General features: G+C 63.2%; 3 protein-coding genes across 3 annotated transcripts; 2 read left to right on the top strand and 1 right to left on the bottom strand.

Moving 5' to 3' along the window:
* The first annotated feature begins 15 nt into the window (after positions 1-15).
* LOC310910927 (uncharacterized protein) lies at positions 16-2,095 on the top strand. The gene is made up of 6 exons (XM_083864004.1): positions 16-516; positions 593-804; positions 1,239-1,438; positions 1,566-1,646; positions 1,720-1,792; positions 1,870-2,095. Exons 1-6 carry the CDS (start codon positions 230-232, stop codon positions 1,998-2,000), a joined length of 984 nt encoding a protein of 327 aa, XP_083720130.1. The 5' UTR covers positions 16-229; the 3' UTR covers positions 2,001-2,095.
* A 796-nt stretch (positions 2,096-2,891) lies between these two features.
* LRRC10B (leucine rich repeat containing 10B) lies at positions 2,892-3,752 on the top strand (the record flags this gene model as incomplete). Its single annotated transcript, XM_083862910.1, has 1 exon — positions 2,892-3,752. The coding sequence occupies one exon, from the start codon at positions 2,892-2,894 to the stop codon at positions 3,750-3,752; it is 861 nt and encodes a 286-aa protein (XP_083719036.1).
* A 4,380-nt stretch (positions 3,753-8,132) lies between these two features.
* Positions 8,133-22,616, bottom strand: SYT7 (synaptotagmin 7; the record flags this gene model as incomplete). Its single annotated transcript, XM_083862655.1, has 13 exons — positions 8,133-8,237; positions 9,030-9,229; positions 9,310-9,424; positions 9,832-10,001; positions 10,366-10,636; positions 11,045-11,180; positions 13,448-13,573; positions 15,220-15,588; positions 17,928-18,143; positions 18,708-18,839; positions 20,030-20,109; positions 22,076-22,179; positions 22,601-22,616. 13 exons carry the CDS (start codon positions 22,614-22,616, stop codon positions 8,133-8,135), a joined length of 2,040 nt encoding a protein of 679 aa, XP_083718781.1.
* Between the last annotated feature and the right edge of the window lie 157 nt (positions 22,617-22,773).

Genomic DNA, 22,773 nt, shown 5'->3' with positions numbered 1-22,773 from the left:
GCCCAGGACGTGACCCCACCCCGGGGCGGGTCTGTAGTGGAGCTGGGACATTCCCGGTGCCCTCCAGCGACAACCTCCCGGGAGGTCTCCATTGTCGCGGTTACCAGGAGACAGAGTCTCATTCCACGGGCACATTCCACAGCTCCCGGGCCTGCTGGGAAGGCCCCTGCACCAAGCCATGGCGTAGGGCTGTACCTCAGGGCATTTCCCGGCCATTCCCGGAGGCAGCATGCTGTCCCTGCCGCAGGACTCGCCCGCCGCGGGACTGGGGACGGGGTTCCCTATGGTGCGAGGCCCCCCCTCGGAGCTCATGGGCTTTTACACCACCACCTACGAGGCGGCCTTCGGGAAGAGACCCGCGGGGTCACCCCAAAAGTTGGAGGGGGGGCGAGTTTTGGGGGCTGAGCCCCCCAGTGACAGGACCATGTATCCCCTCCTCGGCGTCCACACCGGCTCGGGATACGTCACCAACAACTACTCGGCACTCGCGGCCACAGTCTTCCCGCACGTGGAGCGGTAGGTCCCTGCTCCAGGAGTTTGGGGGGCTCCGGGAGTTTTGGGGATCACTCTGTCACAGCCATTCCTGCCACAGCCAGGACACCGATGTGTCCACCACCACCGAGGACTTCAAGCTCTTCGGGCACCCGGAATTCCAAAGGATGTTGCCCCAGCACGTGGATGAGCCGGGGTGTCGGTATCCCACTGGATTCACCCTTTCCCGCCTCCGTTTCGGGGAGGTGAGACCCCCAAAAGCATCCAGAGAAAACAGCACCAGGAGCTGCCACGCCAGTCCTTCCCAGTCAGGTATGATTTTGGGGTCTTGGGAAGCTCAGGAAAAGCTCCATGCTTAGTAGGAGGATTTTGGAGTGTTGAGATGCCAAGGAAAGCTCCATTCCTAGGAGATTCTGGGGTCTTGGGGATCCAGGGGAAAGCTCCGTCCTTATGAGGATTTTTGGATGTTAGGATTTCCAGGAATCCTCCAACCGCAGGAGGGTTTGGGGCCCTGGGAGTTCTGGGTCCAGCTCCATCATCAGGAAGTTTTTATTGATGGTCCCAGAGCCGCATCCAGCTCTAGGGATTTTGGGATATCAGTGTCCCTGGAGCCAAGTCAGACCTCAGGAGGATCTGGGAGTGTTGGAGACCCCCTGCCTCCCCCCAAACACAGCAGGAGAGATGTATCCAGGTCATGCCAGGCTTGGGGACACAGGGAACATCCGTGCTCCATCTGCTCCCCACAGATGTCCCACAGTGGGCAACGGAGCTGTCGGGCTTCACCGGGATGGCCCTGAGGAGTGACCTAACCCTGCCAGAGCAGCCCGTGAGCCCTGGCCCCGCCGAGTGCCCCGTGCCCCCAGCCCTCAGCCCCCCAGGGGACACCTTTGCCCTCCCACACCGTGGTGAGGGTCAGATGGATTCCATTTCCACCATATGCAGCACTGTAAGCAAAAGGATGGGGTGGCAAGGGCAGGGGACATCCTGTCCCGGTGCTCCCAGTGGGCTCTGAGGCAGTGGGAGCTGCCTGGGGATGGGAATGAACAGGATGTCGTCCCTGTGTTCCCACACAGCCCCAGCCTGCCATGGGCTATCCCGCCCCCTTTGCGCCCCCGGAGCTCCAAGTGGGACCCAAGGGAGTCACTACTAAGAAGGTGGGTGCAGCCGTGTCCCCTGTCCCCATCCCTTTTCCCAAGGGAAAAACTCCCAACCCACTCCATTCCTCAGGAGCCCTTGACATATGGCACTATCCAAAACCAGTACCTGACCGAGCTCTCGCCAATGGCCCCTACAGCACCAGGTGAGTTGGGGGGATTGCAGCCCCCAAATCCAGGAGGAGTGGACACCCCCCTCACCAATCCCTCCTGGATTTTCCAGGCTGGTGGACACAGACTCCACTCACCTGGGCACCGAGCTCCGTGGAGGGCGTCCAGACCCCATCTCCCAGTGGCTTCAGCACCAACAACCACCCCACCAGCCTGTGGCGCATCGATGACCCCCCGACTTGACCACCCCCCTAAAAAAGTGCTGCCACATCCCAGGAATCCCATCCTTGGCTTTTCCCAAATCGCCGTGGGAGGAATAAAGACCCTGTGCAATGTCATTGGATTACCCCCTCATTTTGGGGGTTTCCTGCATCCCAAAGGCTGGCAGGAGGGGTTTGGGTGGTCGGGGGTTGTCACCTGGCCAGCTGCCGCTGGAGGGCTGTATGAGTCCGGCTTTCAAGTTTTCCCAGCCAGCTTTGGGATGACACAGCTGATTTGCGGCAGGGAAATCCGAGCAGGCCTATGGTGGGAAGCAGGAGGAGGAGGAGGAAGAGGAGGAAGGACCCCGCAGGGTGGGCAGCCATGGTGTGGGGGGCACTTGGAGAGGCTTCATCCATATCTCCCCTGGCCATGGGGAAGGGGATTCGTGCTCCAAGGAGTGGCTTTCTGCAGGGTCCCAGGGGATGTGAGGAACCACAGGGGGACTCCCCACCAGTTTAAGGACCCCCACCCAGTTAAGGCATTCACGCGCAACTCAGGGATCCTCTCCCACCAGTTTAGGGATTCCCCTCCCCGCCCAGGGACCCCACACCCAGTTTCAGGGTGGGAAAGGGGCTGGGAATGCTGGGGTGCGAGGGGGTCCTGGTCCTGCCTGGTTTGGGGCCAGAGCCTGGGCACAGATAGGGCGGGAATGGGGCCGGGACCTGCGCCGGGACCCGGCGGGGCGGGAATGGGGCTCGGTGGGCGTGGCCTAAGTGGGCGCGGAACGGCGGGGCGGGGCATGAACGGGAGGGGCGGGGGCTGGCCCTGGCGGCGCGGGCTTCCATTGGCCGCGGAGCGTTGCCATGGCCACGGCGTCGCCCCGCCCGCCCCGCCGGGTCCCGGCGCAGGTCCCGGTGCCGGTCCCGGTGCGCGATGGGCAGCGGCGGCTCCACGGGGCGCGGGGCCCGGCTGGCGGCCGCCGAGGGCCCCGACGGCGTCGAGCAGCGGCTGGAGGTGCGGGGCCGGCAGGTCCCGACCGAGCTGTGGGCTCAGCAGGGGCTGCGGAAGCTCTACCTGAGCGACGCGGGGCTGCGGGAGGTCCCGGACGAGCTGGCGGAGCTGCAGCACCTGCGGACCCTCGCCCTGGACGGCAACGAGCTGATGGAGGTGCCCGAGGCCGTGTGCGACCTGCCCCACCTGGCGCACCTGTACCTGGGCCGCAACGGGCTGCAGGGGCTGCCGCCCGCCTTCGCCCAGCTCCAGAGCCTACGCTGCCTCTGGATCGAGGGAAACTTCTTGGCGCATTTCCCCCGCGCCCTCCTGCAGCTGCCGGAGCTGCGCAGCCTCCAGCTGGGGGACAACCGGCTGTGCCGGCTGCCCTCGGCGCTGCCCCGCATGGCCGGCCTGCGGGGGCTCTGGCTCTACGGGAACCGCTTCCAGGAGTTCCCGCCCGTGCTGCTGCGCATGGATCACATCCGCGTCCTTGACCTGGATCGCAACCGCATCGCCAGCTTCCCGGACCTCACCGGCCTCGCTTCCCTGCGCCTCCTGTCCTACGACCACAATCCCGTCCGGCAGCCGCCCTGTGTCGGGGATGAAGTGCAGCTGGTGGGGGACGGGGCACAGGAATACATGGAAGCGCGGCAGGAGCGGCTGCAGAGCCAGCAGCGCCAGGAGGAGGAGGAGGAAGGCACCGAGGCCGCCCCAGTGTCCCTGGAGGATGGGGCGGAGGATGCGCCGGAGGATGGGGAGGGGGAATCTGTGGCCTTGACGGGATCACCTGAGGAAACGTGAGGGGGTGGAGAGCCTCCACCTGCCTCGCAAGGAATTCCCATCTAGGGCTGAGAAAGGAGGAAATTCACAGCCTCCACAAAGGAAAACCAACGGTCTGAGGATCAGCCTTATCCATTTGGGACAGCAGCATTGTGTCCTGGATCTGTAGGGCTTATGGATCCCAATGGTTATCCCACCTGTGAGCATCCCACCTACTCCAGGGTGCCTTGGACTGGGATACAGTCCTGAGGGGTGATCCCACACTGAGAACAGGGACATTTTTGTTCCTCCACCTCTAAAAATCCTTTACTCTCATCTCAATGGGCAGCACAGAAAAAAGCAATGCTGGTTGCATCCATTCCATGGATCCTGTCATCCTGAAGAGCTCCGAGGTTTGGGAACAAAGGCACAGACCCTGAGAACCCCATTCTGCTGCTGGAATTGGGCTGGGGGAGAGAATTTTCCATCAGGCTCCTTCTGGCCATCTGGTTTGGGAAGGAGCCAATAGAAATTCCACTAAGGTCTAAGCACTGCCTGTCTCCAACCTGGATGGGGTTTTGCCTCTGTGGGAAGAGGAGGCTTATCCCTGGCACTGCCCATCCCAAAATGAGCACCAGATCCAGGGCTGACACCTTATCCTTCCTTTTCCTCTCTCCAAGTGCCTCTTGGACCAAATGAAGGCAATAAAAAGCACAAATGCAAGGAATTTGTTGTGAGAGAAAAGTGGCAGCCTCAGGGAAGGGTTTATTTGGGATCCCCTAAAGCCAAGTGACATATCCTGGTGTGCAACCACCAGCTCCTCTTACTTTGGATATCCAAGGAATCCTGATTCCCTCCGCCCATCTCTGAGCTGAGGTGGTGTGGTGGGAAGCTCAGGAATCCCAGGCCTAGCTCGCTGGAGGTTTCAAACCATGCATCCGCTTTTAATGGCCGTGGATTTGGGTTTGGGGCTGGGAGGCAGCCAGAGCTCCTGCCACATCCGTTCTGTCACTGGCAGGGCAAATGCTGCCAGCTTTTCCTTCCACTTCCTATTCCACAGCAGGAACCACAGCTATTTTGGACACGTGGAGCTTCCTCAGCTGTGGGATGCACAGGAACTGTCGGTGCCAGCTCCTCTGGGGTAATTTCAGGGATTTGGGGTTTAGCAGGAGCTTGGAATCAGTTCTTCCCAATAGGTACAGGCTGTCAATCCCTTTTCCCACCCAGGTACCTTTCACTGTAGGGCAGAGCATCCCAGGATCCTATGACATCCCAGGAACACACTCCTCCAATTCCAGGTGTCTCCCAGCCCTTCATGCCATTGATCCAGGGTGCTGCTGCTTTATCCAGGGAAGACATTGCTGCTAATTATCAGGGAATTAACCATGATCCCGAGGGTGCTGACCCTGGTAGAGACCCCCAGCATTCCAAGCCCCTGCTGTAAGCAAGATTTGATGCCACCAGCTCCATGCAGATCCCTGCCAGCCCACCCATCTGGAAGGAATTGGGATGCAGGTGGCTCTGGATGCCACCAGCCTGTCCTCATGGCTGGGATCAGATCCAGGAGCTCTGACACCTGTGATAGGGGAGTCCTTCCTCTCTCCAGCCTTTTCCAGCACCCAGCTTTTCCCAAGGAGCTGGGTCGGGATCCAGGCACTGGTGACGATGGTGGTGACACCAGGACCAGGAGCTGCCGCAGTCAGTGGGAATCTGACAATTCCGGCTCTGCTCGAGTATTTTGGGGCCACTGGCACCGGCGAGTCCCCGCTCCCGGCAGTGCATCATCCATACGTCTGTCCCTATATATATCCCTGCCTCCTCTCCCGGCCCCGCGTGTGACGGTTTGTGGCCTCGCCGCAGCTGGGATCATGCTGCTATTTCCATCTGCTCCCGCTGTCTGCCAGCACAAAGCAATGGGATTGGGAATTGCTGAGGATCTGTGCAACAGGAGCACCAGGATTGCTGTGCTTTCAAAGATTTGGGAGGATAAAAGGTGCCCAGCATTGGTGTAAGAGCCCAGGCAGAGCCAGGATCGGTGGTGCTGATGCCATTGGCAGCTTAGGAATGTCAAAATTCCCAGGTTTGGCTCAGCTGGAGCTGGAGCAGGGGCAGGCAGCAGTCACCTCCCTCCACCAGAGCGCAGGTGGCAAGGGGACAGCGTTGTCCCCTGCTGCCACCTCCAGCACTGCATCCCAGGACCTGAAGGGTGGATCCAGAGGGATCTTGTCCTGTGCAGGGGAGGACACAGATGGCCCTCCTGCCATCCCTGCGTTTGGAGTTTCATTTATTTATTCAAGACCAGCATTCCATGAATTATTTAACAGACACCAGAGCCTTTTCAATGGCACCAGGACAAAGGATATGGTTCCCTTCCTCCTCCTTCCTTTTGGAGCCGCATTCCAGTCCCTATCCAGCACATCCCATGTCAAGGAATTCAGCCCAGATCTGGATGGAATGGGAACTCACCTGGCTCCAAGCAGGCTGCGGGCGTCACTGTTGTCCCTTGAAGCCCCCATGGGGATCCCAATACCAGCAGGATCCCAGAGTTTTGGGGGGATTCTCACTGATGGATGGTATAATAGTGGGTGGATACTCAGAGTTGGGAGGGATAACGGCGGGAGGGGGATGCTCAGTGCTGGGAGTGTGCCCACCAAGCCGTGGTGCCCACCCAGGTGTGGTGCCCCCATTCCCATCCCAGAATCCATCCACCGCATTCCCCCAATCACAGAGACGACTCACGCTGGCAGTTACTGACTGTCCTTTATTACTGAGAGCAGGGGCTGCCTCCAGAAAACGAGGGTCCCTGCTCCCCAAAAATAGGATTCTTCAAAGGAGACACCCTGACCTGCACGCCCCATCCTTGGCATCGCCAGCCGGGCACCCCCCGCTCCAGCCACTCCTCAGCCAGGCCAGGCCGGGCTCTTTATTGGATTTTTTTATCTTTTTTTTTTTTTTTTTTTTTTTTTTTTTTTTTTTTTCCTGTATTTTACACACCAGTTGGATGTTACCGTCACATGAAGAAGAGAGAACCTGAACAAGATCACGGCTACGAGCTCTAGAGTTAAAAATGAACACACAAACCCCCCGGGGAGCCCGACCGCGGACAAGGAATCCAGCCTGGAAAAGCGAGGTGCCCGAGGGGCCACGGGGGGCACCTGGCTTGGCACAGCCCTGGCCCTGCCACCCGTTCCCCAGGCATGTAAGTCTCTTCTTTTATGTTAAAAAAAGAGAGAATATGACAAAAATACAAATGTCCCTAAAAGCATTGTTATTACTGTAATAGCAGTATTATGACTTCTCTCCAGATTGTCCAAAATCGTCTAAATTTGGGCTGTGGGAGCTGCTGGGAGCCAAGGGTGGCACGAGGGGAGCAGGAAGACTGAGGATGATCCGGCGTCTGCCACGAAGAGCCACCACCGAGCCCATTGTCACCCCTGTGGGGCTCCCAGGTGGGTCTATCCCTGTTTTTGGGGTCCCAGGGAGGAGGAAAGGGTCTGGCATGTGCATCCCAGGGCTCCGTGGGCATGCTGCTGCCGGCACTGATCCTGCCAGGCTGGCACTGATCCCAAGGAATGCCACCAGCCCAGGGAATGTCACCTGCCCTCGATGGGGACAACACCTCTCGCTCCACCCTTTATCCCCAGGGACGGGCACGGGGCTCCCGGAGCAGCCCCGGAGCCCGGATCAGCCCTGCTGGAAGGGGACCCTGTGGAGCTCCGCATTCTCCCGAGGGGCCCCTTCCGGCCCGGGGTGAGGGAAGGGCAGGTCTGGGGGTCCCCAGGGAGGATTAGGGACCCCCCGCTCCTGCCGAGACCCAAGACGGAGGTAAAGCATCGAACCCGGCTGAAGGCAGTGCACGAAGGAGCCCGCTTTGGATAAGGAACTGTGTCATGGCTTCCGATCCCAGGAAAAGGGGCTGTCCCCTTCCCTCGGTGTCTCCCGCCCGTCCCAGGAGACTGGAGGGGGGCGCAGCGGGGACGAGGTGGGGCAGGGGGGGCTCCGTGGCTCCGCTGGCGGCTCCGAGAGGTTTTATGGAGCTGAAAGGGGAGGGAGGAGAGTCCCTCTTGCATCCGCAGCCTGACCCCCTGAAATGGGGGGGCGAGGGGTGGGGGGCCGAGGCCGGGGAAGGGCCGAGGGGCTCCGGGAGCGGGGCTGGAAGCACTCGCAGAAGTCCTGCCCGGTGGTGGGAATAGGGATGGGGGTACATCGCTTCTGGCGCCTCCTCGGCCGGGGTTGGGGACGGCTCCGCGCCCCCCACACCCCAGGGAGAGGCGAAGGGCGGGGGGTCGGAGTGGCTCCGTCCCCTCCTCCCGCGGGGTCCCCGCGAGCCAGGCCGCTGTCCCGCCGGTCCCTGGCCGGGAGCGCCGCGGGAAGGGGCGGGGAGCTGGGGAGGGGGACCCCGAGCCCGCGGTCCGGGGGCGCTCAGGCCTTCAGCTGGTGCCATTGTGCCACCGCCTGCCGCGGGCGGGCGATCATGTCCTTCCAGTGCTTCACCTCGCCGGGACCGCTCTTCCAAGACAGGTAAATCTGCGGGAAACGCATCCCTGGAGCCACCGCGGCCGCTCCATCCCCAGTCCCGCTGCCCGGCGCTTGGCGCCTTCACCCCCAAACTGCTCCGGCCCTGCTTTTCCGGGCTCGGCGCGGAGCCAGGCTATTTTTATCCCTCGATTTTCCATATGGCGCCACAGAAAAGCGCGTGTGCCAGCTCTGGCTGCTGCTGCTGCCACCTCGGGGAGCCCGTGCCACAGCTCCGGCTCCGCGGAGCATCGCCGGAGAGCCGGGACGGAGCAGAGCTCGCCGCTAATTATGCGATCAAAAGTGATTAGCGAGCCTCAGGCCACGGCGGGGTTTTAACTGAGAGTGGGATATCATGGACACTGCCTGTCCATGCCTGGAATCTTGGATGTGCCCGCACCGGGGACGCCGCCACCTCCGCCCGCGGCGCTGATCCGGGGATTTATTTAATGGATTCCCAATTGCCGTGTTTTCCTTATCCCAGCGCGGCGTTCGGGGATCATGGGCGGAGATTATGGCGCTCATTTGTCATCGTTGCGCTAACCGCGAGCTGGGTGATTTAATGGATAATTCCTCCGCTCCCGTCCCCGGGAGTAAGTAATCCCAGGGAGTGGGATGCATCCCGGTTTGGCTCCATATGCCCCATCCCAGCTTTTCTGGGAGAACTCCGGCACCCTGTGGCCGTGACACCGCGCACGAGGGGTCCCCACCGCGCTCCACACCGGACACGGCACCGGGCGCCGGCAGCCCCGGGCCTGGCTGTCCCCGATCCCCACCTGGGTGTCCCTCGGGCGTGTCACCCACCTTGCCGATGACATCATTGCGGCTCAGCCTGTCCTTGTCCATGACGGTGATAACGATGGTGGTCTCGCGCAGCCGCTCCGTGGGGATGTCGAAGGCGAAGGACTCGTTAAAGACGGGGTTCAGGCACCGCTTCATCACCACCGTCTTCTTCTTTTCCACCCGCTTGTCCTTGTACATCAGCCACACCTTCACGTAGGGATCTGGCGGGAGAGGAGCCGCTCTCAGCCCCGGATGGGAGCTAGGGAATGCTGCCCGGGATCGGGAGGGGCCGGCGCCGTACCTGAGGTGCCCCCGATGTCCATGGCTTTGAGGTTCCGAGCCTTGATGATGTTCACCACGATGGAATTGGCCGAGGGATTGTAGCACAGCGACAGCAGCAGCTCGCCGCGGCTTCCCTGCGGGACACACCCATTCCCTGAGGACACCCACGCCCCCCAGTGCTCCTCTGGGAGGGGGGTGCTGGCATGGGACCCCCACCAGGGCAGCCCAAGGGTGGAGTTTGGGAAAGCACAGAAAACCAGGGCAGGAGGAAACAGGGCCGCCCCCGGTGGGACATTTTTCTGGTCTTGCTGGAGGCAGGAGAAGGAAAAAACTTTCATTTTAGGTCTACCTGAAACAGTTTGGTTTGACCCAAAATGAGACTTTGGACTACTTAATATAAAATTTGGGAAGAGAAGAATCTCCATCAGATGTTGAAGCAGAAAATGTCCCTGTTAGGACAGGGGCTGGTCCTGTTAGGACACTGCAGGGACAGGGGGTCACCTCCCCTCCCCAGGGAGATGGGAAGGGTCCAAGGCCTTACACTGCCATCACTGCAGGGCTTCAGGTCCTTCCAGAAGGTCTGCATCTGGGTCAGGTCCACCTTGTTGAGCGGGATGGACACCTCTCCTATGGGATCATTGCGGCTGAAGCGGTCGTAGTCCAGGACTTGGAGGTACAGCACCCGCTGGACCACCTTCTCATAGGGGAACCCTGTGCCAGAGATGGAAAACCCAGAAGAGGTGAGGAGCAGCTCCAGGACTGCTCCACCCTTCCCGTCCTGGTGGCAAGATCCTGGCACCAGGCAGAGGAAGGGGAGTAGCCCATGGCACGAGGAGCTGTTGCCACATTAATTCCTACATCTGCTCTCACACATGGGGGCACAGAGCCTTTTAAACTTTCCCCCACATCCCTTTTATGGGATCCACATCTAGCCTGACCTCACTGGCTTGGCCAACCCATCACATCACCAACAGCCACCACGCTGGTGGCCTGAGTTGAGCTGAACCCCAGGAGGGTCTCATGAGGCTCCATTCCCACCCTGATCCCCTCCAATCCAATCCATCCCAATCCACACCTTCGAAGAGGAAGGTCTCATTCCAGTGCGGGTTGAGGTTCTTCCTCTTGACCTTGGTCTCCAGCTTGTGCTTCTTGTCCGGGAGCAGGTAGATCTTGACAAAGGGGTCGCTGGTGCCGCTGAAGTCCTTGGCCGGCAGCTCCTGCGCCTTCATGATTTTCACGGTCAGGGTGGACTCCTGGAAGTTGTAGCCGACGCTGAACTGGATGCGGCCCAGGTTCTCCCGGCTGACGCCTTCGTGGCCCTCGTCATCCTCGGAGCCCGGGGAGAGCTGCGGGAGGCGGGAGAAGGAGGGGAGTGAGCACAGCGCTGCTGGGGACTGTCAGGGACCCGACCCCCGTCCCCCCGACCCCAGCCCCGCCGGCTGTCAGGGGACATCAGCCTCTCCCCGGCTTCCCGCTGCCCCCGCAGCTCCCGATGCCGCCTGGCTCGGCGCCACTCGTCCCGCAGAACGGGAGCTCCAATTAGCCAAATTCCTTCTGACAGCGCATCCCTCACGTGTCCGGCACCGCTCGCTCCCTCGTGCCAGCCCGGGGGACACGTCCGCGCTGCATCAGTTCAGCCAACGGGGACCCGGCGCAGCGGGCGGGGACGTGCTTGTGGATGGCCCAGGGAAGAGTCGGGAGGGTTGGATACTGACCGTGGAGACCCCCAAACCCGGCGCACCCCACCCACCCACCATGAGCATCTCGCTGGTCAGGGAGTTGACCAGGTCGGAGACGGAGGAGTGCGGCTCCGTCTTGCGGTCGGACTCATCGTGCGGCGGCTGCCCCGGAGCCGGCGCCGCGTTCCCAGCCTTCCCAGCAGCCGGCAACCTGCGGGAAGAGAGGCCTTGGAGGAGAGGGGCCGGGAGCCGAGGGCCAGACTGCGAGGGGCTTCCCGGGCACCCTCTCCCAGCGGATACTGAGCCTAGGCTGTGCCGGCGCCCGACGGACGCTGCCGGGACACGCAGTGGCTGCAGCCCACCAGCATCCTGGCCCTGCTCCCGGAGCCAGCTGGTGACCTGGCACCTTTAGGGCACGGCGGCAGCAGGTCCCCTTGACCACGTCCCACGGCGGTGGCAGGGACAGCGCGGTCCCCGCAGCGCCCACAGCTCTGGCTGCTCCTCACACACGGCACCCCCCTGCGTCCCGGTGGGCGCCGGGCACCCACGGGTGCTCCACTGCCCCACTGTCCTGTGGCTGAGACACCCCTGGGATCACTGTCCTGGCTGTCCCCACACATGGTGGCTCCTGGGCACAGCGCCGGGCAGGGTGGGCAGCCGGGAGCGGCGGGAGGCAGACGGACAGAGCAGCGATGGAGACGGGCGGGAATGCGCCGAGGCCACGCTGCCACCAGGCACGGGGACAACGGGACACAGGCACGTGGTGGAGGGGACAGACAGCCTGGGATGCTCCCACCCCCCGCCACGGCTCCTGTCCGAGCTGGGACACTGTGACAAACCACCGGATGGACCGAGAGGCGCAGGGACACACGGGAAGCCACAACATGCCACGGACACGCGCCACCACCACGCCAAGCACACGCAGACACACGGGGAGGGGACACGGGGGAGCGATGGCGACACCCACACGCACACACGGGATGGCACCCAGGAAGGACCAGAGAGGCCGAGGCAGCTGGGGAGGCAAAATTAGGTTAAAACCAGGAAAAATGAAGGCGGAGGAGACGGCGGTGGGGCTCGCTGAGCGAGGAGGCGCCGGTGGAGCCGGGAATGCCGGCGGAAGTCACCGATAGCGGGAGAGAGAGCGGGAGAGAGCAAACGAAAAGAGGAGCAGCGTCGTCCAGCGCCGGCCTGCCGGGAGGGAATGGAGGAGAGGGGCGGGGAGGATGGACGGACAGACGGAGTCGCTGGGACAGGAGACACGCCGAGGCGCCGGGCTGGAGCCGCCGGGGACAGGCTGGAAGGAAGAAGCTGCGAAACAGGGATGAAGGAGATGTTTCGAGGAAGAAGAGCGGGTGGTCGGCAGCGTCGGTGGGCGGGAGAGAGCCGAGGCTGCCGGAGCGCGTCCCCTCCGCCGGCCGATCCCGCCGCGTCCTGCGGAGCCCAGGGGACGAGGGGCGGGAGGGATGGAGGTGGGGAATGCCATGCATGCGCTGGGATGGGCTTTCGGAGCAGGGAGCTGCGGCAAGCGGGGAGCGGGATCTTGCGGCACAGCCACCCACCCGCCGTGTCCCACGTCCCCGTCCCCTCGGCACGGGGCAGCCGGCGGCCGGTACGGGCTGCCGGTGCTCCCGGCGGGGACCGGCTGCCCAGCGCGACGCCGGGGAGGGAAGTGCTAAAAGATGGAGCGAAACCAAGCGGAGCAGGGTAAAAATAGCCGCCGGGCGAGAACGGTGCCAGTTCATCCGCACGCCGAGCACACGGGGAGGCAGCGCCCGCCGGCTTCACACCTCCTCCCCGCTCCGGAGGGGATGAACACCCGCTCCCGGCGGCGCACGGACCCTGTGCCTCTGCCAGCCTCCCCCGGTGGCCGCGGCCGGGCGCCCGTGCCGGGGCTGGATGCTCTGCCGAGCCTGCGGCACGCCGGGAATGCGAGGAGCAGCCGGAGGCGAGGAGCTGTGCCGTGCTGGAGGAGAACGAGGGGGACGGCGTCTCCCCCGGCCTCTGGCGCTCGCTCTGCCCCCCTGCCACCGCAGCGGTGTCCCCGGATCCCCAGGGAAGCTGCCCATCCCGCCGGGATGGAGGTGGCAGCAGCGTGTCGGGATGGGACGCGGCTCAGCCCATGCGGCATCACTTGGGGGTGTATCCCCCGTGTCCCCCTGTCCCTGAGCGTGTCTCCCTGTGCCCCCCCCTCCCCCCTCCCCGCATGCAGCCAGGGCCAGGAAGGGCAGGAGGGGGAGGAAGGAGGGAGGAGGGAGGAGGAAGGGATGGGGGTGCTCTCGGTGCCGCTGCTCCAGAGGCAGAACCGCGGGTGCCGGTGCCGGGGAGAGCTCAGACGTCCCGGTGCCCGCTGGGCCACCCTGTGCCGCTCCAACCTTCGCGCTCCACGAGGCCAGCCTCCTCCTCCTCCTCCTCCTCCACCCTGGGTGAGGCCCTCGTCTCCTCCTCCTGCGGGACTGGCCTCGTCCTCGCTCATACCTCTTGTCCCCCTGAGCGTTCGCCTGGTTCGGCTGCGTCCCAGCGGGTTGCAGGTCGGGAATATTGGCAAAGTCATCTTGCTCTGAGAGTCCCAAAACCAGGGATAACACCACCATCCGGCCTTCCCTGCCCGGGCGGCCCCGCCGGCAGCGGGAGAGAGAGAGAAAGAGAGAGGAGAACACAGCGTCAGGCAGGGAACCGGCAGGAGCCGGCGGTGTCCCGCGGACCCCCGGCGGCGAGGGGACCCCGGCTCTCCCCGCCGGCTCCTGCGAGGTGACGATGGCCGGGATGGGCGCACAGGGCTGTGGGGAGAAAGGTGCCGGCTCTGGGGAGCCCGGCACGCGTGGGTACCCGCGCTGTCCCTCTCTTCCACCGGTCCGGGCAGAGAGGATGCCAAAATCCTGATGAAGGGGGAGAAAAGGTGTCTGGAGGGGCTGGGAATGAGGAGGGAGAGTGTTACAGGAGTGACAATCCCTTCCATGGAGGAAGGGATTGGTGGTGCCATGGCCGAGGCTCTTTGCCCGATCCGGGTCCTCGCCCGGGTCTGTAGCCGCATTAACGCCGCGGCGCCGGGAAGGGGGAACAGGGTGAAGAGCGAAAGAAAAATCAATGGATCGGGAAAGAGACGGTGGGAAATGACAGCGGCTCCTCCTCTGGGAAGCGGCGCTGACTCGGCACGTCTGGGCTCTGCGGCTGCTCCCTCTCCGCCAAGTCAAGGCTGGAACCAGCCCCGGCGCTGGGTAAACAGGGAGAACGTGACCCTCGGGATGGCTGATGAGCCGCAGCTCCACGTCGGGAAGCTGGGAGGAATCTGGGAGAGGGTAGAGTGGAGAGGGCAGCGCACCCCAAGGTGCCTGAAGAAAGATTCAACCCTCTCACCAGAGCGGGAAGGGGTGGGACGGGCACCCAAATTTGTGTCTCTCATCTAATCCTGATGCAGGAAGTGCTGTGTCAACTCATGGAAGGGCAGGGTCAGTCCTCTGTCCCTCTCCAAGCGCCACCAGCCTGCGGAAAGCAAAGCTGGGACCTCAGCATTCTTTTTTCCAGCGTGCCAGGGGGCAAAGAGCGGCCAGGGAGGAGCTGGAGAATCCAAGGGAAGATGCAGCCAGGGGGGCCAGCTCTGCAGAGGAGGGACAATGTCATGTGCCGAGATAGGGTGACAACACGGGACTCGGATTAGTCCCCGGGGTTTGATGCTGGAAATCCAGCACCGATGGAGGAGATGGGGTTAAGACGGATTAAAGATCCCACGGCTCCTCCGGCTGGGAATTATATCGGGGCCCAACTCCCGGTCACCCCGGCACAGGAGACTCTGCCACCCGCTCCGTGACAACTCGGGACAACGTCACTCCCTGGGGACCTCGCTGGTGGCTGTCCCTGGGGGATGGAAGGGGATGGCCAGAGACGTGGCAAAGCACATTGGGGAAGTGCATGAGCCCCTTCCCTGAGCCCCCCACCGTGAGCCGGGGGAGACAGGCACCTTCCCGCAGGACATGAGCAGCACTTCCCCGAGGGGGTGATGGATGAACGGCCCCGCCGGGGCAAGGAAAGGAGCAGTGGAGAGAGGGATGGAGAGAGGGTTCTAGAGAGGAATGAGGAGAGGGATAGGGCAGAGGGAGATGGAGAGAGCAAAGGAGCAGAGGGATAGAGCACACGAGGGGGTGATGGAGAGTGATGGAGCAGAGAGAGCGAAGGAGGGGAAGGGATGGAGGAAGGAATGGAGGGGGTGGGGAGGAGAATGAAGAGAGCAGTGATGGCGAACGCACACTTACAGGAAGGACTTCATGTCCAAGCCACGGTTGCGGATTTGCCCCACCACGTGGTCCCAGCTGCCGGGGTTGGAGCGGCTCCTGCCCCCGGCCATCCGTTGCTTGGAGCCGGCGGCTGTGCCCTGGCGCGCCGGGCCGCCGCGGGATCCCCGGGAGCTGGCGGCGGCGGCGGAGGAGCCGCTGTGGGCCTGGAGGTGGCCCAGGCTCTGGCTGGTGGTGGGCTGGCTGTGGTTGGCGCGCTGGTGCTGGCTCAGGGGCTGCTGCAGACTTTGCTGGCGCACGAGCGTGCGGGGCCTCTGGAATTTGGGATCGCCTGCTGAGGTGGGGATATACTCAAGGGTAGTGGCTGTGGACAGGGTGGAGTCCTCGAAACTTAGGGAGAGGAAGGGCAGAGGAGAGGAGAGAAAGGAGAAGAAGGTGAAGGGGCAAAATTGGAGGAAGGAAAAGAAGAGAGTTAGAGAGAAGACGCCCCAGCGCAGGGAGCGCTCCGGCGGGAGCCAGCGGGGGCAGCGCCCGGATCCTCCGCCTCTCGCCCGCGGCTCGGCCCTGCCGGCGGCGCGAGGGGCTCGGGTCGCCACCATCCTGCCTCCCGGGGGGTTCGCCAGGGCCGGATGCCCACCGGCTCCCGCGGCCGCCGCTCCGCCAGCGCCTTCCCAGCACGCCGGCCGACCTGCTCTGCGGGATAATTAGGCTGCTGCGTGGAGGCAAATCCCTGGCGCCCGCTCACGTGCTGCCAGCCAGCCCATCCCAGCGCCCCAGTCCCTCCCAGTCCAGCCCAGCACCAGCAGCGGCGCCGCGGGGGCTCGGCGTCCCATCCCCTCCGCGCCGGACGCTGCGGGAAGGCGGGAATCCCGCGGCGGGGGCCGAACCCCCGTGGTGGTGACATTCCAGCCAGGCGTCCCCAGGGCCAAGCCGGGCTCCAGCCGGGGTGGGAGATCAGGGGATTGGGGGATACGGACGCAGCTCTGTCGGGACACGGAGAGCCCGGAGCGAACGGGCTTCGTGTGGGCGGCGGAGCGGAGAAAGCAGCGGGATGCCCCAAGGAAGCGGCGCTGGCCATGCAGCACATGCGTGGCACAGCCCATGCAGCCGCGCCGCATTGCCCTCGGCAGCCTGGGAAGCTCGTGGCCACGAGGTCAGCGGAGGAAATTCCTCCCGACCACCGCCTGGCACCGAGGAGTGGCCACGAGCAGCAGCCACCGACCCTGTCCCCGTCCCGGCGCTGCCGGTTGGGACCGCGGGGAGAAGCTGTGCCATCGTGCAATGCCAGCAGCGGGGACAGAGGAGGAGCGGGGAGGGATAGACAGCTCCAAAAAAAAAAAAAAAAAAATTAAAAAAAAAAAAAAAAAGGAAAGAAAAAGAAAGAAAGAAAGAAAACAAAGAAAAAAAAAATAAAGAAAAGAGAGGTGAAGAAAGAGCAAAAGGTGGGAGAAAGAGAGAGAGAGGAGGGAAGGGAGTGGAGAGGAGCGGAGAGCTACGATGGACGGAGCCCCACGGCCGGGCACTGCCCGGACACTGCCACCCCCCTCTCCGCGCCGACTCCGACCTCCTTTCGTTTTCCTATCGAATCCTAAATTAGTTCAATTTACAACCTCTCAGTCACAGGAAACTAAATCTGGCTCCTGTCGGCCCCGCGCCAGCTGGAGGCGCGAGCTCCTCCAGCGCCGTGCCAGGCGGCACCGCGCCCTGCCCGTGCCGGGATGGATCCCCCGGCACCGGCACGGCCAGACCCTCGGCCTGGACCCCCGGGACACCCCAGATCCCGGCGGCGCTGCGCCAAGGGGATGCTGGAAATCAGGATGCTCCGCCGCGTCCCTTTAACCCTGCCCTCACCGCCTGCGCCAGCCCGTCCGTCTGTCCGGATTCCCAGCGGGGGCACGGCTAAAGGCTGCGCCGCTCCCGCTTTCCTCGCCTCTCCCTCTTGCTTCCCAGCACCCAACCGGAGCGCAGCAGCCTCTCGGGCGATGTCCCCGAGCTCTCCCGGAGGGCTGGCGCTGCTGCCGGGCCCCCCCGGCTGCCACATCGCAGCGCGGAGAAGCGGAGCAGAGCCCGGGAATGCCGGACGGAGCCCAAAGCCGACACAGCCCCGTCACCCCCCGCCGGAGCCGCGGTGCTGCCAGCAGTGAAAGGTCTCGCCGAGACCCCCACCCCGGCCTGGAGCCCCGCAGAGCCTGCCAGAGCTCGGATTTTCCCTAAATCTGATCAGTCCCGCACTTTCCCCAACTTTTCTCGGCGTCAGGGGGAGGTACCGGCGCCGGGTCCGGTGGCTGTGCCAGGAGAGGTCAAGGGAAAGCACGGACGGAAGATGCCACACACTGTCCCTGAGGGATGGGAGCATGGGACAGCGCCTCCTGCCTTTGGGACGCCACCGAGGTAGCGCTGCCTGCCCTGAGAAGCCGAGCTGGGAATGCCGAGCCGCTTCCCACCGGGATTGGGCAGGGTCACCCTCAGCGCTGGAAATACGCTGGGGACAGCACCCAAAAGTGCTGCTCCTGCCCGGGTGCCTCCTCTGCTGCCCCTGAGCCAAAACACCGCTGGGAGAACGGGAAAAGCCTCCTCTCCCTCGGCACGGTGGTCCTGGGGACCTGTTGGCGGCCCCGGGGACCTGTCGGTGTCCCCCATCCAAGCTCATCCGCATCGGGGAGCGGGCGCCCGGGCTCGCCGGCCGTGGCCGTGGCCGTGCCGTGCCGCACCGTGCCGTGCTCACTCACTTGGACAGGCTGAGCTTCCCTGCGGCCAAGTGGCTCTGCACCGTGTGCCAGCGGCCCCGTGCCGCCTTTCCCGCTCCGGGCTCGCTGTGGGCGGACACGCTGCTCCTCATTCCATCCTCGCCGAGCCGCTGCTTGTCCCCGGGCCGGCCGTCGCGGTCCCCGGACAGCCCGGCGGCGGCCGACGCCGTCAGCTTGGCCCCTGATAACAGAGAGCCACTGGGCCGGGCCGGCGGCCGGACCCCCCCAGACAGACACGAAAGGAGCCGGACGGACACACGGATGGACGTGGAAAACGTGGGGAGCCGTCGGGGAATGAGGGGAGGGCGACAGAGCCGGAGGAGGCAGACGGACAAGAGACGGACAGACAGACAGAGAGAGAAAGAGAGACATCAGCACTGCAAAAAAAAGGGGTCCTGGCCGCAGGGTGCGCGGGGGCCTCGGCAAAACATCCAACAGAAAGGGCGGAGGAGGGAGAGGGGTCGGGAAGGGAGGGTGGGGTCCCGCTCGCCGGCAGCCCAGCCCCGGGGGGACCCGTCCCCGCGCCGAGGGGGTGCCCCCAACGCGCAACCCCGTCCTGGAGGGAGATCCCGGCCGGCCCCGGGAATGCGGGAAGGAGGGGTTGCTCGTCTCCATGGGACGGCCCATGGGGTGGCGTGCGGGGAGCCCGGGAGCAGGAGGAGGAGGAGAAGGAGGAGGGAAAGGAGGAGGAAGAGGAGGAAGGCGAGTGGGTGCTGCCCATATACTCACTACACGGAGCAAACCCGGTAAGGAGAGACTCACTTGAGGGAAAGGCGCGGATCACCGTACGGAGCGTAAGGAGAAATGTTTAGGATAAACTCCTTGGGAGGGTAGGAGCTCCATTTCTGCTGCACTGTGTTGTCATTGTTATTCCAAAAGTCTCTGTCTAGATCGCTACAGCGGCCGGATTCCGGGGGAGAAAGAAAAGGGAAATACAAGAGAGAGAAGCTGAATTCCTGCGAGAGAGGAGGAAAAGCAGCCCTCCGCCCCCGGAGCGCCAGGATCCTGCGGAGAGAGACAGGGAGCCCACCCTCGGACACCGACACACACACACTCACACATGGACACGGACAGAAGGATGGACGGATGGGAAGAGCTGTGGAGAGACAGGAGCGGGCGGCTCCGCTGGCTGGGAAGGAGAGAAGGATGTGGGGGGTTAGGGGGGTGTCGGCGGGTGCGGTGCCTGCGCGGCATCCCCAAATGTGTGTCCGTGCGCCCTCGCTTGCTCAGCAGCCCAGTCCTGGAATTGCTTGGTTAACCGTGACACTGCTGCGGGTTGGAGACCCTTCCGGAGCCCTTCCCTTGCGGATCCCTTCCCACAGAACCGGCCTGTGGCCAGCACGGAACCTGGACTTCCTGGCTCTGGGAAGCCACTAGAGCTGCGTGCCAAGGGCTGGGGGGCCCAGCAGCTCCCCGCTGGTGCTGGGAGACTGGAGAAGGCCCCAGCGCCCACCTGCAGCTCTGGATTGATCCCAGCTGTATGGAATGTGCTGGAGTTTGGGAAAGCTGCCTGTGCCATGACATCGGGTGGGATATGCCTTCCCCTCCATTCCCAGCTCATCCCGGTTGGCTGGGAGCACCTGGCGAGGTGCCCCTGCACCCCAATAACACCCAGGCCAGCCATGGGAGGAAGTTTTCCATAGGCTTATTCCAAGGCAGGAGCTTTTTCCCTCCTGGTGGTCCTGCTCCCTCCTCCCTGGAGGCCTGTGGAGGGCGTGGAGAGGCAGTGCTGAATCTGGGATGCTCAGGAGAATCCTGTCAGCTTCCAGCCTGCACTTCACTCCCTACCCAGTGCTGTGGGATGCTCCAGCTCCACTTTCCTTTCTCCATGGAATGCCCATGGGATGCAGAGTCACTCCAGCCCCTCGGGGCAGGGCTCAGAATCCACACCCCCAGGCCTGGAGCATCCCTGGGGACAGGCATGCCGATGTTCCCGTGATTCCATCATGCCCACGGCTCAGTGGGATGCACAAGGATGCTGGAGACACCCACCAGCTCTCCCAGTCTCCTGGAGCCCCCTCTCCCACTGAGAGAAGGGATGGCCACCTCTGTCCTTCCTCTCCCCCCCCCATCCTGGCACCTACTTGATGGTTTTCTTTTCGCTGCGGCCTCGGCTGGAATCTGGAGTTCCCACGGTCTCCAGGGAAGTCTTGTAACGCTTTCCCTGTGGAAAAGAGAGGAGAGGGGGATCAGGGGGTGGCAGAGGGCCCCCGGAATACCCCACTGGAAGATGCCACCACTTAGAAAGTTTGACCTGGATTTTGCTCTTTCTCTTATGGTCTCCAGGCTCCCTCCTGCCCATCCTGTCAGGAAAATTCCCAAAGGCTCCAGCCCTTGGTCCTTGGGGGCTCATGCCCTGCGTCACCCCAAGGACAGCATGGTGCCACCGCTGCCAGCATCCCATTCCATGGCCTCACTGGGAAGGAGTGGATAATTTTAGGTCTAATTGGGCCTGAATTAATTGAGTTTGCCTTTCCCAGTACCAGGCAAGTGCTGCCATAGGATAATGAAGCTGTAGCTGGCTCCAAACTGGGGCTGGTAATCAGGCCACACGGGCAGGTTCTGAGCGCTGCTCTCAGCCAGGGTGGATGGGAGCCAATTAATGCCAATTATCCAACAATTGGGAGCGAGGAGTGCCAGTGCCAGGCAGATGAGGTGGGATGGGAGCAACTGCCGGAGCAGGATGGGGTGGAGAACCAGCCCTTCCATCCCACTGGTCCTGGATCTCAGGAGCCAGGCCTGCATCCAGCCTGCCCATGGAATGGGAATGTTTCTCCTTTCTCCTTCCCAGCCTCTTTGTATCCACATGGAGCCATCTCCTTGGCTTGCTGGGACACCTGGACCCTCAGCACAGCATCCTTGGGCAGCAACGAGCTAACCATGCCAGGAGCTGCAGGGGAACACCTGGACCTCCTTGGGTTCCCAAGAGCTAATTCTGCCAGGAGCTGCAGGGATGTTGGATACCCTTGGATGCCCAAGGGCTAATGCTGCTGGAAGCTGCGAGGAAACACACCTGGACCTCCTTGGATTCACATTGGCTCATCCTGCCAGGAACTGCAGGGATGTTGGATATCCTTGAATGTCCATGAGCTGCCAGGAGCTGTAGGGGAACACCTGGACCTCCTTGGATGCCATGGGCTAATCCCACTGGGAGGCATGGGGGGGCCTGAACTTGCTGGCTGATCACAGGCCATCCCAGAGGAAATCATCCCTCAATCCTGTGCTCATCAGTGTCCACGGCTGTGGTGACTCGGGGCTCATGAGGACACGGCAGTGGTGGCCACGTGGGCACGGCCTGGAGCTGGGCTTGGCCGTCATTCCCACACCGGAGCCGCTCCAGCTCCGGGTGCCGTTGAGAGATGGTTAGGATGTGCCTTCCCGGCCAATCTACACTTGTTTGTTCCACTGCCAGCTCCAGCCTCCTCCTTTCCAGTGATTTTTCCTCTGCCAGCTCTCTCTCCCCATCCCCTAGGTGGCACCTGGAAGGACCTTTCCCACCCGTCGCCCTCCCGCTGACTCATCGCCATGCAGAGCCCCTCTCCCATTCCCAAGGGAATGCTGCCTTCCCACGGCTCAGGGTGGGCATCTCCCTGGCGGGAAGCGCCGCTGCCGTCGCAGCATTTGACCCAGATTCGATTCCGATGGCGAAGGAAACGTGGCCGAGCACGTCCTGCTCCCGGGAGAGGAGCAGGAGGAGGAGGAAGGATGCGGAGCGGGAGGGAGCGCTGTCCCAAGCCCCGGGTGGGAATCGGGGAGGGAAGGAGGGATGCACAGCGGGCGGCAGGGATGGCTCACGGCACCCGGCGCTGCCAGGGATGGGCTGGCCGCCTTCCCACGGGGCTTTTCCAGGCAGGAGCTTGCCCAGCAGGACAGGGGCCAGCTCGTTCCGGCTTGTCACCAATATACATCCATATATTTGGAAACTTCCCTTTGTGCCACACAAACAGTTTCGCCCAAACATTTCATTAGCACATCCGGAAAAGCCCAAATAAAAGCTGCAGCCGGCAGCTCCGGGGAGAGCTGCCTCCGCTTGGCTGCTGCCCCGGCAGCGGGAATTGCCCCCCGGCCGGCGGCACGGGAGGCGCGCCGGGACGCCGGGAAGGTGGGCGGGAAGCTGGACACACACTCACCATTTTCCGCTGGCACCACTGGCAGATCCCGCAGAGGACGATGGTGACGCTAAGGCTGACGGTGATGATGGCTGAGACCAGGAGGACGTCGCGGGAGGGGGTCCCTGGGGGGAGCAGAGCACAAAGGGGGGGTCAGACCCCAATCCCGGGGTGTTCCTGGTGTGCGCCAGGGTACAGGGAGGGAAAACACAGGGAATGTGGTCCAACGGCCACGTCCCACTGCAGCCCTTGTGCTGTGTCCCATCGTGGTGGCCACCCCTTTGGCTTCTGGGCTCCCAGCGAGTGTGTCCTGGGGGGAATCTGGCCCCGAGCACTTCCTGGGAGCTCAATTTGAAGCTTTAATCCCCTCTGGCACCCTGGGAGCGCTGGCACGGCCGGCAAAGGCCACGGCTGCTGCTTTGTGAGCCAATCTCACAGAGATTCATCCCAAAAGGCAGTGCAGACCTGCTCCTCCCCAGCCCGGCCGTGGGGACAACCTTGGGGACCCCAAAAATGTGAGAATGACCCATCAACCTCATCCAGAACTTCCACTCACGTCCATGCTCCCAGCGTGTGGAACGACCACTATGGGATGAGAATATGGACCCAAGGTGGCTCGGAGGGGTCCAGTGGGACCCCAAATGGGCTCAGCTTTGTCTCCAGGCAGGACCCCCACACCACAGCATCCCTGTGGATGCTCCACATCCTGCTGGGCCTTC

This window comes from Zosterops lateralis (genome assembly GCF_965231275.1).
Source record: "Zosterops lateralis genome assembly, chromosome: 6".
Classification (NCBI taxonomy): domain Eukaryota; kingdom Metazoa; phylum Chordata; class Aves; order Passeriformes; family Zosteropidae; genus Zosterops; species Zosterops lateralis.
Note: the sequence above shows the minus strand (reverse complement) of the source record. Positions and strands in the feature narration are given on the sequence as shown.

Bases quoted from the DNA above. Each gene is read 5' to 3' on its own strand.
- LOC310910927 (XM_083864004.1), top strand. From the start codon at position 230: ATGCTGTCCCTGCCGCAGGACTCGCCCGCCGCGGGACTGGGGACGGGG. The intron at 1,439-1,565 runs GTAAGCAAAAGG...GTTCCCACACAG, and splicing joins TTTCCACCATATGCAGCACT to CCCCAGCCTGCCATGGGCTA. The intron at 1,793-1,869 runs GTGAGTTGGGGG...TGGATTTTCCAG, and splicing joins AATGGCCCCTACAGCACCAG to GCTGGTGGACACAGACTCCA.